At 45.6% G+C, this 14458-nt stretch overlaps 2 protein-coding genes across 2 annotated transcripts in view; both read left to right on the top strand.

Annotated features, from left to right (window-relative positions):
* hydin (HYDIN axonemal central pair apparatus protein) overlaps positions 1-13009 on the top strand; it is a gene marked incomplete at both ends in the record, with an annotated part of 63979 nt that extends 50970 nt beyond the window's left edge. Inside the window, 27 exons of the mRNA XM_079282677.1 lie at positions 484-661; positions 844-940; positions 1741-1980; positions 2169-2311; positions 2459-2683; positions 2768-2928; positions 3199-3293; positions 3463-3679; positions 3998-4198; positions 4285-4411; positions 4876-5041; positions 5400-5547; positions 6258-6465; positions 6547-6768; positions 7347-7516; positions 7621-7819; positions 8449-8601; positions 8693-8863; positions 9155-9264; positions 9527-9749; positions 10315-10524; positions 10682-10845; positions 10925-11075; positions 11163-11393; positions 11497-11721; positions 12230-12496; positions 12809-13009. Of these exons, the coding sequence (XP_079138803.1) occupies positions 484-661; positions 844-940; positions 1741-1980; positions 2169-2311; positions 2459-2683; positions 2768-2928; positions 3199-3293; positions 3463-3679; positions 3998-4198; positions 4285-4411; positions 4876-5041; positions 5400-5547; positions 6258-6465; positions 6547-6768; positions 7347-7516; positions 7621-7819; positions 8449-8601; positions 8693-8863; positions 9155-9264; positions 9527-9749; positions 10315-10524; positions 10682-10845; positions 10925-11075; positions 11163-11393; positions 11497-11721; positions 12230-12496; positions 12809-13009 (4903 nt within the window). The remainder of the gene's footprint in view (positions 1-483; positions 662-843; positions 941-1740; positions 1981-2168; positions 2312-2458; positions 2684-2767; positions 2929-3198; positions 3294-3462; positions 3680-3997; positions 4199-4284; positions 4412-4875; positions 5042-5399; positions 5548-6257; positions 6466-6546; positions 6769-7346; positions 7517-7620; positions 7820-8448; positions 8602-8692; positions 8864-9154; positions 9265-9526; positions 9750-10314; positions 10525-10681; positions 10846-10924; positions 11076-11162; positions 11394-11496; positions 11722-12229; positions 12497-12808) is intronic.
* A 1153-nt stretch (positions 13010-14162) lies between these two features.
* Positions 14163-14458, top strand: part of LOC306786654 (uncharacterized protein) — a gene marked incomplete at both ends in the record, with an annotated part of 2960 nt that continues 2664 nt past the window's right edge. Inside the window, one exon of the mRNA XM_079281487.1 lies at positions 14163-14450. Coding sequence (XP_079137613.1) covers positions 14163-14450 — 288 coding nt within the window. The remainder of the gene's footprint in view (positions 14451-14458) is intronic.

Genomic DNA, 14458 nt, shown 5'->3' with positions numbered 1-14458 from the left:
CAAATCCAGAGCATCCACATTCAGGAGTGTTGTGGTTTTTTCCCCCCGTTGATGATCAGCTTCTTTGACTTTGTGACTTGTGTTAAAACTCAATACCTGACGGCTGGCTCAGTAACTGTTATCTATCTGACTCGTGGTGAGACACCACAGGATCTCACTACTAGGAACTCAGTGGCGAACACCCACAGAACACAAGAGAGATTGGATTTTCACAAGTTCACGCAGATTCATTTGCATCACAAAGTATACCGAGCTGTCCGGAGTTAACTAACTTCACAATAGCACTGTACATTACTTTATACCCCCCCCCCTCTCCCTCCTGTGTCCAAACCCCCTGCCTCAGTGACGTGAATAACATATGACAATGACACAGGCCAATATCACAGTATGAATGTGAATATACATTGAAACATTTCAAATTATGGATATGAATGATTTTACACAAATGTATTTTCAAGACACAAATAGATTTTACTCCCACAGGAGCAAGGTGCTGGAGTTCGGCCTTATGGGACAGGGCAATCTGCCCAATATATGTGTGGCGCGTCCAGCTCTGAGGAACAGCATAGGACGCCCGATGCTGCAGTTCACACAAGTGTTGGTAGGGCGCAGACATACCCGGCCCCTGGTGCTGCTAAATGATGGCAATGTTCCAGCTCAGGTAAGAGGAGACATATTCCTTTATCCTTTTATTTATTATAGATTTAGTACATTTGTTTTCGCAAAATTACATATTTACCGACATCAACTATAAAAAGAAATCAAAATCACCTGTATTTACGACACATGATACAGTAGATAAGCTACACAAAAAGGTGCTGTGTGGCTCTGTGTGTTGTGTAGGTCCAGATTGACATGCTGGATAAACATGGAGTGTTCACCCTCAAAGCTGCTCCTGGCAACACTTGCAGCTCCATCCACTCCACACAGATTGACTCAGGTACAACCTTAACTCGTAAAACCCCTCCTCACTTAAACAATTAGCAGTTAGCAATACACAATGGAATTCATCAGGGATGACCCACGTGTTGACAACTCACGTGAAAGAGAAAGAGAAACAAGGGTAAGTCAATATATTGGGTTTTTTTAAAAGCTAGGTTTAAATTTAGTTATGACTCCTTATAGCTTTCATCAGCTATTATAAAACTAAATATTCCACTTTTACATTTGTTTAAAGCGTGCCAGGGTGTTGCTCCCACATTATTGACACAATCCATACACTGGATATCATAAATTGATAATAATTCATATTCAGCAGTCTTTGTTTTCTAATGTGATAAGAATAGCTAACGTTGTTAGCATCTTACCTTGGAGCAAACAAAGAAGTTTTTGTTGATTTTTGATGGATTCAGCTGTGAGTGTGGTCTTCCACACTGTTCAATCTGTATTCAACATCGCTTCTCCAGCGTTCTTGGCTTCAGGAAGGCGAAAAATGAAACACTCTCCTCTGAATTTCGAGGATATCTGCTGTCGGACTCACAGCTTCCATACACAACTATGAAAGCTTGACAGGCTCCGGCGCCTAGGAAGTTTGTGCAACTTGTGTCATAATGCTAAATTATCAACAAATATTTATCAACAAATTACTCTCGAAATGTGTTTCTGTTTTCACTTGAAATATACTGTGATAGTGGTGTTTTGCACTCAAGGTCAGTGTTTGAGCTCATCACAGGCTTCTCTCCTATGCTGGAGACAGCCTTCGCCATATTTCTTGTTGATGACACACTGCTCCTTCCACAGAGCGTCAGTCGGTGCACCGAGCCATGCTGAGGCTGGGCGTTAACGAGCAGGTGGAGCTTGAGGTCAGCTTCTGCTCTGACAAGCCCCTGAGTGTTGAGGCCAAGATGTCCCTGCAGGTGGAGGACAACCAGTACGGCAAAACCACAATACAAGTGACCGGAGAAGCTTACCAAGGAATCGTCTCTCTGGACAACATCAGGCGGTCGTTGCAGGAAATAGATCAGCAAGATGAAGAGGGAGGTAAGAGAAGACAGGAGGGCAGGAGGCCTGTCATGTGATAAGAATGGAAAGGGCAAGGTGTGACGTAGGTTCAATTATCAACCATAGTGCCAGTTGTTACCTGATTCTGAACAGAGAAAGTGTTTCTTAATATGTAAGCTTGTTTCTTATCGAGGAATTTTTCTACAAAGTCTATTTCTCTCTGACAGGTAATTATGAGGTGCTGAATTTTGGGGACTGCCATGTAGATTATCCCTATCAAGAGAGTTTCACCATGACCAACCACAGCAGCGGCCAGGTAGTGAGGTTTGAGTGGCCTCCTGTCGGATCCCATGTCTTCTTTTCACCACAGGTAAAGCATTGAAGGAATACAGGTGTGGGGGTTAAAAAAAAAAATGTTTTAATGAAAGGGACTCAGTCTAAAACACTGCTCTCTTTTTGCCATTTGCTTAATATAATACTTGGCTGTGCGTTATCAAAAATAACCTCTTTCTTACAGGTTGGGCACCTTCATGCTGGTTGTTCCAAGGAAGTGACTGTCACCTTTAGCTCCAATCAGCCAGTAACTCTTACCAGCAAGCCAATAAGCTGCAAGGTTAGTCAGGTGGAGTTCCAGCAGCCGCTTGAGCAGGTGGCCGACTGGGACGACGGACAGAGGACGGTGCAGTGGCTGAGTCCTTCCAAGCAGGCCTCAGGAGCACCACAGCAGCCCGTGAAGAATAAGGTAAACATGGCGACTGTGAAAGAGATGCTGAAGAGAGAGTCACGAGTTCACAACGATTGTTGAGCGCACATGTTTTGCACGCAGGTGATAATGACGGATCCTGAGCCCTGCTGCTCTGTTGTTGAGGGCTCCCAGTGGGAGATAGAATTGCGAATCAGCGCAGTTTGTGACTACGTGAAGTTCAGCTGCAACACCGACATCATCCACTTCAAAGACACCATGCTTTACCAAACCAGGCTCCACCAGTAAGTCCGCCTCCACGTATATGCTGTTCCATGAAACCAACATTTACTATCAGCAAGCCAGCGATACCCCAAAACCATTTTTCTATTTATTATTATTAACTATACAAATATATATTGTTCCAGCAACCCTGAAGGGTCAGACACTTAAAATGATACTCGTGTGTGTGTGTGTGTGTGTGTGTGTGTGTGTGTGTGTGTGTGTGTGTGTGTGTGTGTGTGTGTGTGTGTGTGTGTGTGTGTGTGTGTGTGTGTGTGTGTGTGTGTGTGCAGACTGCAGCTCGTGAATCACGGCACTGTCAAACTGGAATACTCCTGGCAAGTCCTCATGGATCCAAGGAACAACATAGTAAACCATGACCAAGGAGGTATTACTGCACAGTAATATTATTATGAATCATAAGGTCAAATTGTCCGTGATTATCAGCGTTAACTGTTCTCACTCTTCTTGAATATATTAAATATATTACATTTTTACACTTTTCAGAAAGGGGGTTGAAACTGTGTGTAAATGTGAACATGTGTTCGCCATGACAGAAGGGACCCTCACCCCTCGACCAGGCAGCAGGTCAGGAGCCGTGTCTACCGGAGCCCGCCCCGCCGGCGTGATCTCTCTTCTGACGGGGGATCCAGAGCTTCTGCCCATCAGCGTCGAGCCCAGCATAGGGGCCTTAGCGCCCGGTTCCACTCAGAACTTCAGCATCCGCTTTTCACCTGTGGAAGTGGCCCAGTTTCAGGGCAGGCTGGTCAGCAGGTACAGTAAATCGAAAAAACAAACAAAGAATAGACAAGTTATATGACAGTGAAGCCAAACCGAAAGGTGCCTCAGTTAAAAGAGGAGGGGATCTGATGTTGTCCCATGATTGGAGCCCAGCCCGACTACTTTTCCACGCTGCGTCTATAAGGTTAAAAGTTGGCCACACCTCAAGGCCTGAGCTCTGTGTCATGATAAATGACATCACCCTCTTTGATATAACCCCTGGACGTGGAGAAGGACAGAATGACTGTGAGGACATGAATGGATGTCTTCACAATAAATAGTAACAGTCTTTGTTGATAACTTTTCTTTCAGTGTCCCCAACTTGCAGGATGGAGATCAGGCTCCCTGTGTCTCGGTGTGTGGCCGCAGCCTGTTGCCCCACTGCCACTTTCACCTGGAGGACTCAGACTATATCAGTGGGAAACACCGTAGCCCTGATTTCAGGGGCCATCTGGACCCTAACACCAGGGTCATAGAGTTCAACTCTGTTGACTTCTCTGTGCCATCAACAAGGTAAAAAAGAGAGAGCGAGAGATGAGTGTCACTCTAATCCCTGACACTTTGTATATATACGTGTGTCTTCTTGCTTTACACCACAGATGTTTTAGTGTGGTGAACCCAACCAGTAAGCCCTACTCCTTCAAGTGGAGGTGTGAAGACACAGGTGGCGGCCCATTCTGCTGCCTCACCCCATGTGGCACCATCTTGCCTGGGAAGAAGGCGGAAGTAAGGATGGAAACACACACACACACACAGTCAAAATGGTGGTGTAAAATACCACCACCCCATGTAACATTTGTCCTCCAGTTTCCTTCACAGCATATCATCTAATTCTTTCCTTCATGTCATTGCACATCGGTCAATCTCAATCTCTCCCCTCATTTGAGATATTTGATCTCATTATTGTTTCAGCGTCCCTGTCTCCCCATGTCCCACTTCATCGCAACAAATCTAACCCTGTCCCATTCCGTCCATTTAATCTAGTACCTTTTGAATTGTATCTCCGTAATCCATTTCCAGCTCAACTCATTTGATCGAATCAGTTCTAGTTTGCTTGTCACTCTCCTCTCTCATCCTTCCACGTCTTTATTCCTCTCGCCCTTGTGTTTTTTCCCATACATTTGTTCGTGTCCTCTTTTTTTTTTATTGTTTGCCATTTGTAATCCTCTGCTGTGTGTGTGTGTGTGCAGGTATGTTTTCAATATGTAGCTGAGCAGTTTGAAGCGGTGGAGTCGTTCTGGAGCTTTACGATTGAGGCTCTGTCACTGTCTGTCCCCTTCCTGTGCGTGGGCACCACTAAAGAACCCCTCGTCTACCTTGACAGACCTCACATTGACTTTGGAGAACTGCTTGTTGGTGTGTAACATACATAGATACACGGACACACACATGCTCACTGTACATGCATTTACACTGGGACATGATCACACATCTCTTTCAAAGTCACACCACGAATGAAACGCAAAGCAATGCTTTTTGTTCTTTGAGTATTTTCCTCTGTTTCTCCTGCAGTGTGCATGGGTTTTGTTGTTCAAGTGCATATATATATATATAGATCTAGATATGTCTGTAAAGTTCACTGTCAAAGTTACCTGCAGAAAAGTATCCGCACACGCTCAAGCCTGACGAAGATACTGTGTGTGTGTGTGTGTGTGTGTGTGTGTTTGTGTGTGTGTGTCTGTGTGTCTGTGTGTCTGTGTGTGTGCCTGCACAGGTCGTAAAGTGGAACAGACAGTGGATCTGGTGAACGGGGAGGAGAAGCTGTTCCACTTCTCTGTCTTGCAGTCGTCTCTTCTTTCTGATGACCAGCAGTCCAGCCTCATTTTGCAGCCTGTGACCGGCACAGTGGCCGCCAGAGACAGGTTAACGTCACGACAACATACACTAAATACCACTCAACGTAACGACTTTCCTTTCAAAATGCTCGATATTATTCATGAGGTTTAGAAATGTATCCGCGTCCGTTATTTTGAAAACACAATCACTGACTTGGTGTTTAGAGTGCAGCAGGAATCAAAGTCCCCAAAACCCAGACATGAGTCAGCGTTTCTGCACTTCCGGTTCCCTCGTCTCAAAGTCAGTTTGTTGGAGTTTTTGGTTTGATGCCTGAAATAAGGTCTGTGGTTAACACAAGCTTAAGAGATTTAAACGTTTTGTTCTACAACCTAAAATACCTCTTTGTGTAAACTCATGTCCATGTGGTGCAGTCCGTTTATAGCCTCATAACGTTAGTTTTTTATTTCTGCTGATTGCCTTCAAGCTTCAAACATCATAAAAAGTGGTTCATTTGTGAAGATCTTGCTGAACCAAACGTGTAGGTATCGTAAACTTTTGTTTGACACAAAGTTTATTTTCGGCAATTGTTGTTGGCCTACAAAACTCCGTCATCCCCGCCGCACTCGTTTGTGCATCTGGCATGAGGGGATTAACGTGTCAAATATCAAAGCTTTGTGAGGAAGTTGCACGTCGCTTCACTACTAATTCAATTTATTACAACCCATCTATCACAGCAAACTGCTGGAAGTCATCGAGAGCACTGAAACTGTCAATTGTTGTGAACTCTTTGTTGCAGGTTGCCGCTGTCGGTGTCCTTCACGCCCTGCCGGGAGGGCTGTGTGAGCTTCAGATTGGCTCTGAGGGTGAAGAGGAAATCAGAGCCACTCGCGCTCACAGTTAAAGCCGACTGTTTCAGCATGAGCACCTCCGTTCAAGTTGAGAAGCCAGAAGGAGGCCTCAGAGACATCAGCCCCGACCGCAAAAACACTCTGGACTTCGGGAAGGTCAGCTCACTTTCACAGACACAAACACTCAGATGCACGAAGCTGAAACGTGACATCTACCTGTATGTGCACTATATGCAGGTGGGGATTTCAGAGCAATCCGCCTTTAATTTCCTGGTGTCCAATCTGGCAAGATTCCGATCAGAAGTGAACTTTGACCTCACGGGTCCCAGTGAGCTACTGCAACACCTGCAAGCAAAGCCACCAAACGGCACAATTGAGGTTGGGAAGCAGCTGCGATCGTTGCTCTTCTTTTGTCCACGGAGCATTTGCAACCTGCGAGACGTCCGACTGAGTGTCAAGGTGAGATGCTGATCTCCCATCAGGGTTTGTAGAGCGGTATGAGGCTGGTTAGGCCTCATTCTGCACTGATAAGAAAAGAAAAAAAGTTGCACAGCTATAAATTATCTTTAAGCCTTGATGAATACTTAATCTGTGTTATTTTTTCCACATTCTGTTAAGTGTGGTGAAAACGCTGCAGTGAGTTGCTCTAAAACTGATCTTCTACTCAAACTTTGTTTTTATTAATCTTCTTGTATTGTATTTTATTCTTTGAGACAAATACTACGATTACTGCCAAATTCAGACACTTATGTATTCTACTTGACTTTACCTGCATTGTTCATCGGCTTTAAAAGCAAGTCAACAATGACGCCTTTTATTAATGAAGTATAAATGGTAGAATACCGGTAGATATCCGCAGACTTAAATCTTATCCTGCATTTACCAATGAAATATAAATGAAATTATTTTAATGTCACACCATGAAATTGTTCAATTTGGTGGAAGCTGTGTTTAAACCGATGTTAAAACGTAACTTTCTGTCTTGATTCGGTCAACAACACTCCTGTATTCCTCTCTCTCTTGTTTCCTCTTGTCAGGTGAAGCACGGGCCGACATTTACATTTGCTATCGAAGGCAGAGCTGTAGCACCTAGCCTTGAATTCTCCTTCACCAAGCACAACTTTGGCAAGTGCTTCGTGTACAGTCCGGGCATGGTGCCGGCCTCCCGGACTCTAGTGATCAGCAACAAAGGCGAGAGAGACATCAGGTAGTTGTGTGTGTCTGTTTTTCTCCATGTGTCAGGTAAAGGTGTCTACTCAGAAAGTTTCCAGAGTTAAAATGCACAGATTTGCTCTTCCTCCCCCTCCTCAGTGTGGAGTCCCAGTTCAGAAACACCTCTTACCTAGAGATGGACTTCCAACCGGTTATTTTGTCCCCTGGCGCTGTGATGGAGGCACCGGTCAACTTCTATCCTCGTGAGCCATGCCACTACCATGAAAGACTCACCTTTGTCTTAAACAGCTGTGTCACGGAACACGTCGACATACTAGGTCATGGCATCGAGATGAAGGTGAGAAGGAAGAAGGAAGAATGCGTCAATGTATTCGTAAAATGACCGTGTTGACGCGTTGCTTTGTAACTTTTGCTGAGCAGCGGCAACAGGAAGCAGGTTGTGTGCTCTTCTGAGCAGTGAAGTGTACCACACTATTCTAACGGGATGGAGACGCTGTGTAAAGGGGAACACACTGGGACAGAGATGAAACATGTCCTCAAGTGATGCCAAAATAATTCACTTTGCTGTTCAACATCCCTTCTTGTGCATAACGCTGATCACATCACTGCGACGGAAACAGTTGTGTGCTAGAATGTAGTAGTAGTTAGCGATACCGAAAGCCCACTGACTGAGTGACTAGCAAGAGAGAAGGGTCTCTCTTTGGGAGGTAGGACAGCTGAGGCCATGAGTCACCCAGCATGTGTCCCAGCAATACTACCGTCCACATCATCTTCACACGCCCCGGAAAATACAGTCTAGGGCTGCTAGTATGTAAGCTATCTCTGTTAATAATTACACATTGGCAAGCTAACAAGCCACGGTAAATCACAGAGGGGCAGATAAAACGATTTCAACTAAACTATATCAGTTATTCAATTCTGATCCATTTGATCTGTTTTTCCTGAATCTGTATCATTCCGTCCTAGCTGGAGGTGAAGAACCCCAAGCAGCGGAAAGTGAAGCTGGGATCTCTGGTGTTGGGTCAGAAGGTGAAAAAACAAGTGGCTCTGGTCAATCGCAGCCCTTTAGACCTCTCCTTTACTCTGCTGCTTAACACCAACACACCTCTGGATCCAAGGGTAGGGAACACACACACACACACACACTGATAAAGAGTAGTCCACGCAAGCAAAACTTAATATTCTCCTCCTCCTCCTACTCCTCTTACAGGATCTGTCATTCAGTCCAGTAGGTGAGCTGAACCTGAAAGCCAGTGTTGGTTCGTGTAATGTTGAGATCCAGTTCTCGCCTCGTCAGCGCACGCCTCCCTTCACCGCTGAGCTGCAGGCGGAGTTTGCGGGCCTGTTACACCCCCTACTGACCATCCAAGGCTGCTGCCAGGTAATGCTGTGACATCTCCTGTCACTTTAAATACGCATCGTTTGCACAATGCTTGATGTGTTTGCGTGCCTTGACAAGCAGGGAATTCTATTCTAAAGTGCTTTAAGTTAACGGGTGTAACTGTTCTCAGAATTATCTTCACACAAATTCCACAGATGTCCATTAAAAAGAATGAGTGCGAACTGTATTTAGAAACACATAGACAAGAAATGTTTAGAGTTTGTCGCATTAACTCGATACTGTAATTTAGATGAAGTCATGTTAACCACTAGTTCTGATTTGACCTGTCAGGGTGTGGAGGTCCAGCTGGACCAGGATCACCTAGCCTTTGGAGTTGTTGTCCAGCGCTGCCAAGCCAGGAAGAGGATTGTCATGATGAACGCTGGGGACATTGGTGCCAGGTGAGGTTAAATATCATACAGTCTATATGATCCAATTTCAGTCAGATAAAAACCTCATACAGACTAATTGCAGAAGAAGCCCTGACAAACTTTGTAGAGTTGCTTCTTTTTATTAGAGTCTACAAATTGTTGCGTAATCCAACAGAAGACTTTCTTTAACTTGCTATGAAAACATTCACTTTGTAGTAGTCTGCTTTTGGGACTCTTGACTTATTCTGGTTGGATCTATATCCTGTCGTTTGCTTTTCATCCGTCTAACCAGGTTCCAGTGGGAAACAGTGAATTTTCCTCCAGAGTTGTCCATCACACCAGCTAAAGGCTATATCTGTCCCGGCATGGAGGTTCCTTTCGAAGTGACTTTTGCCCCGGTGGAACTGATTAACGACAAAAGATATCAGAACCTGTCTTGCTGTGTGGAGGGCCTCCCCTCACCCGTTACCCTCACTGTAACAGGCTCCTGCATTGTAGCCTCCACTAGCAAAGAGGTTTGATTGATGCACTTTTATACACAGTGTTGAACAGTGACATTCCATCAGCCTAATGTGCTCTGGCAGCTAAAAGTCAAAACAAGGCGACAAACGTATTCCCTATTGAGTACAGACATCATCTGACTGAGTAATATCCCCATGTTTCTATCTTAGTGTGATCACCCTTTGAAGTAAAGCAATATGTATTAAAGTTACTGTGAGGAACTTTTAACTTGTTGTGAAACAGTCTCAGTTTAATACTGATGCCTCGGGGAACCAGGACTGCGCGTAGCAGACTGTCAGACCCTGCTGCAGAAAAATGTTTTCCAATGGGACTCTGGTACTCAGACACTACAGTTTCTGTCCGCAGAAACCGCCACAATCAATACAAAATTAAAGTTCCTCATAGTAGCTTGAACTTTACTCCAATCATCATACACACACAGGTACATACATGAAGTTTTCCCTCTGCATTTAAGCTTTCGATAGCTTTAAGTGATATCTTTGAGCACGTTGAGTCATGGAACTGCCTGTGTACTACATATTGCATAATTCGGACCTCCGTCTGACTGCTCGTCTCCAGGTGGTGAACTTTCTTTGCCCAGTGCGTGGCTCTCACAGCCGGACTCTGCCCGTGTTCAACCCCACAAACCAGCACTGCAGCATCAGGCCTGTCGTAGAGGGAGAGCAGTGGAGCGCTGCGTCCTCTGTGATCCTTGAACCCCTCCAAAAGAAGACGTACAAGATCACCTACCGACCGCTGTCCGTTACCGCTGATGGGAAGAAACACCTGGTAGAGGGGCACTAAAGTTTAAACGCGATCCGTTACTTATTTGCTTGCTTCTTTTGTGCATATTCAGAGCAGTGTAATGCATTCTACGTGATAAAACAAAACAATGTAAGCAATGAAGTGTGACATCAACTTGTCATATCGCTCCTTATTTCCTCAGGGATCGGTCTTCTTCTCCTTCCCTGATGGGACGGGCATGCTGTACTCCCTTCAAGGAACTGCTGAACCTCCAAAGGCAGAGGACAACATTGTGCATGAACTGCCGGCAAAGACTCACCACACAGAAATGCTCCCTGTGCACAACTGGCTCTCTAAGCAACAGCGGTAATGCACACACTTTATAACCCTGAAAGTAAGAATGCAAGATGGTTTTCTTTGGTCATGAGTGTTTCCGTGTGCTCAGGTTCCGTGTGTTGATGGAGATCCTGAAACCAGACAAGCCAGATGATACGGTGTCCCTGAAGGGTCTAAAATACATTGAGGTCTCCGCTTTGGCCCGTCGAGACTACAATATGTCTTTCTTTACATACAGAGAGGGACATTACAACATCAAGGTTTGCTCTCACACACATTTCTGTGACCAGATCTGAATATATTTCTCAGCCTTGTCCTCACGTCCCCCATTTAACCCTTCCCTTTAGGTGACGTTTCGTAATGAGGGGTCCGGTGAGTACTTGTACTACCTTGTTACCTTCAAGGCCACATCTCCAGGAGTCCTGTCCACCATAGAGCTGGTGACTCCTGTCCGTCAGACGGCCTCGGCCACTGTGCAGGTGGAGAACCCCCTGACCACATCCACCTGCCTGACCACTGAGTGTAAATGCCCTGAAATCAGTGCCCCACTTCTGCACACTGTGCCAGGACAGTCAAAGGTGAATACCGAGGACATATAATTATGTACGGAAAAAACAGCCGTGTGCACACACAACTCATACTCTGTCTCTCTCTGTGTGCGTGTGCGTTTCCTCGGTTCAGGGCTCTCTGAGCTTCGAGTACCAGCCCCTGCGTGCAGGCGAGTCCACAGCCCGGCTGACTCTACACAGTAATGATCTGGGCTACTTCCACTACGATCTGCTTCTCACAGCTCTGCCCCCACCGCCAGAGAAAACCGTCCACTTCAACACTTGTCTGGGCAGCAGCCATTCCGTTCTTGTTAAGTTTACCAACCACGCCCGCTTCAAAACTGAGTACTCAGGCAAGGTAAGAAAACAACAGACATGTGCCAACGACTTGAAACTTTGGGTGCACGCCATGTTCCTGTGATACCGGAATGTTCTGTCGACCCCTGCCTGTTCTCTGCTTTTGTAGCTTTGCACTTTACTCTTTCAAAGGGGCACTTCACCAGTTCTACACACACACACTTGTCACAATGACTACTTAGGCTGTGAAGACAGCTGTACAATGTGTTGTGTGGTTCCCTGGTAGTGACAATTACACCTGATGTGTTGAATTCATTTGTTCCTAAAAGTGTTAAGTTGAAATTTGACTGATGACTAGACTTGAGTGGAGACAAGCTCAGCCCAAAAATACGAACAAATAATGCATTTTGTAAAACTGATATCAAGCAGTTATGTTTTTTATATTGGCGCATGAAGGTAAGTGACTGACTCAGGAGGCAGAAAGCTAAAGCCATAGCCTGACATTTACAATAAATATACCAACGTTACCACAGCGATTTATTTGTTGTCATGTGATCCCCTTGCTGCAGACTGATTGCCCGGAATTCACAGTGGACAAGGCCCTACCCCAGGCGGGGTCAGAGGTCAGCATGGAGGTTTCTTTTGAACCTCATCAGCTGGGGAAAGTGAGGGGCCAGCTCAGCGTGTCCTCAGCGATCGGTGGCGATTACATCTTTCCCTTGCATGGGATCAGCCTCCCTCCCAAAGCCCAGGGCCCGTTTAGCGTCCGGACCGGTCACAGTGTTGCCATCCCCTTCAAGAATACATTCCTGCAGACCACCACTTTCTCTTTTCAGGTAAAGACGTGATCATGGCCGGATATTGCAGGGAAATAACCAGACTGAAGAGCGGAATTCAATTCCAATACAACCACTGTGCACCACAAGAAGTCTGTTGAAATCCAATGACATCATTTTCTGGTTGACTGGCAGTGAAGCAAGCAGCTTTAAATTTAGCCTGGAACAGTTACAGTAAAGAGAGTGCTGCCGTCTGGCTTTTACACTCTCCTGTTTAGACCTCGAGCTTCGACAAAATGCTTCAATTGAATTAATGTCTTTAACGTTTTAATATATCTGTGATTGATTTAGCATTGTTTACCCTGCTCCTAGGTGGACAACAATTGTTTTACAGTGAAAGAGGCGGACCCCATTCTCTCCAAAAAGACCCACAACATCCTGATATCCTTTGAGGCCCCCCCTGAAGGCATCCCGGGGCCGTGGTTCGGCCAGCTGACCGTCTCCAGCCAGTGCTCCGAGGGCCACAGCAGACCTTGTTCTTGGGTCTATTACCTGAAAGGGCTACCGCTCTGAGTAATCCGAGAGAGAGATGTGTGACAAATAGATAAACAAATGCACAGGAAATGATCTTAACTCAAGCCTTCAGTGTGTAACTTATTTTTATGATGCTTCAGTTCGATGTGTTGACAAATGATTTGGTCAATGCCTAAACTCCAATGCTGGTGTCAGAATAATAGACAGAATTGCCCTGTGTATATTTGTTTGCTTAGAATAATTAGTTGTCACATTTGTGTTCATAAATATTTGAAGAGTCAACTGAATAAAACCTGCAGAGGAAACCTGCCCGATGCCTGTAGTTGCACACTCGTGTCCACATAGGGGCAATCATGTCAAGAGAGCTCAACAATTCTGGTGCCTCGGTGATTGGATACAGAACGCATTATTATTACTTATTTTATTTTATTTTGCCTTGTCCTCATCCTCACAACCTGCATGTTAAAGTGTCAACTTTATACCTGGAGTTCATTTGTCCAAACCACACTGTTAGACAATCGGCACATTGCAGGCAATAGCTTACTCTGCTGAAAGGGCATGAGCTGGAGGAGACGCTCATTACCAAAGGTTAGATTTGCCATTCTCTCTCTCACACACTCACACTCTCACCCCCCCCCCCCCCCCCCCACACTCACTCACACACACACGCACCGAAACCTCTAATGAGGAGCTGAACTGACAGTTCAAGGGACACTCTTACTCCAAGAGTAAAATCCTCTGATCCTCCCATTGGGACAAAGTGAGCCACACAGGACACACACACACTAAGGTCTCTAAAGCAACATGGATGGGTGTTACTTGACTGCTCACCCAAACCGAACATTGAAAACAACAAACTTCATATATGTTTCACATTTTAGAAGAACAAAGTGTATATTCACTCAAAGTATTCACTTTACCCAATAGAAATATAAAAATAATTTACAATAAGACGTACAGTGAATGAGCATCAAAGTCACTATAAATTGTCCAAATTTAAAAAAGGTCAGTTCCATAAGAATATAATGACCATTTCTCGTCAGATTGATAATATTGGAGTTAAGTAGGAAATGCAGGATGGATGGGTGTGTTTTGGGGTGGGTGCTGTGATGTAACTGGTGAGCTTGGTGGGGGTTGGGGGGCGTCTCTCTCGCCCCCATAGAGCGCATCATGAGCGCTCCGCAGCAAAAGGATGTGTGAGCAGGCAGCGCGCTACTGTAGGGACGGAGTCCACAAACTGCTGAACAAAGAACAAGCCAAACTTCGAGCCCAGGAAAGCCGCGAGCAGCCGATACCCGTAGCCGGTCAGGACAGCGAGTCCGCCACGGCAGCGCAGTCCGGAAACAGCGGCGCCCAGCCCGGTGGAATCGACGGGCTCGTCCGCTGGATCGTCACCAAAATGAGCGAGAACAAGAACATCTCCAGCCGGGAGTACGCCTCCAGCAAGGAGGACGTGGCCGTGGCTCAGGAGCAGTTCTTCGCCCCGGA

Source organism: Melanostigma gelatinosum, assembly GCF_949748355.1.
Source record: "Melanostigma gelatinosum genome assembly, chromosome: 1".
NCBI lineage: Eukaryota > Metazoa > Chordata > Actinopteri > Perciformes > Zoarcidae > Melanostigma > Melanostigma gelatinosum.
This window is presented reverse-complemented; position numbering and strand designations above follow the sequence as displayed.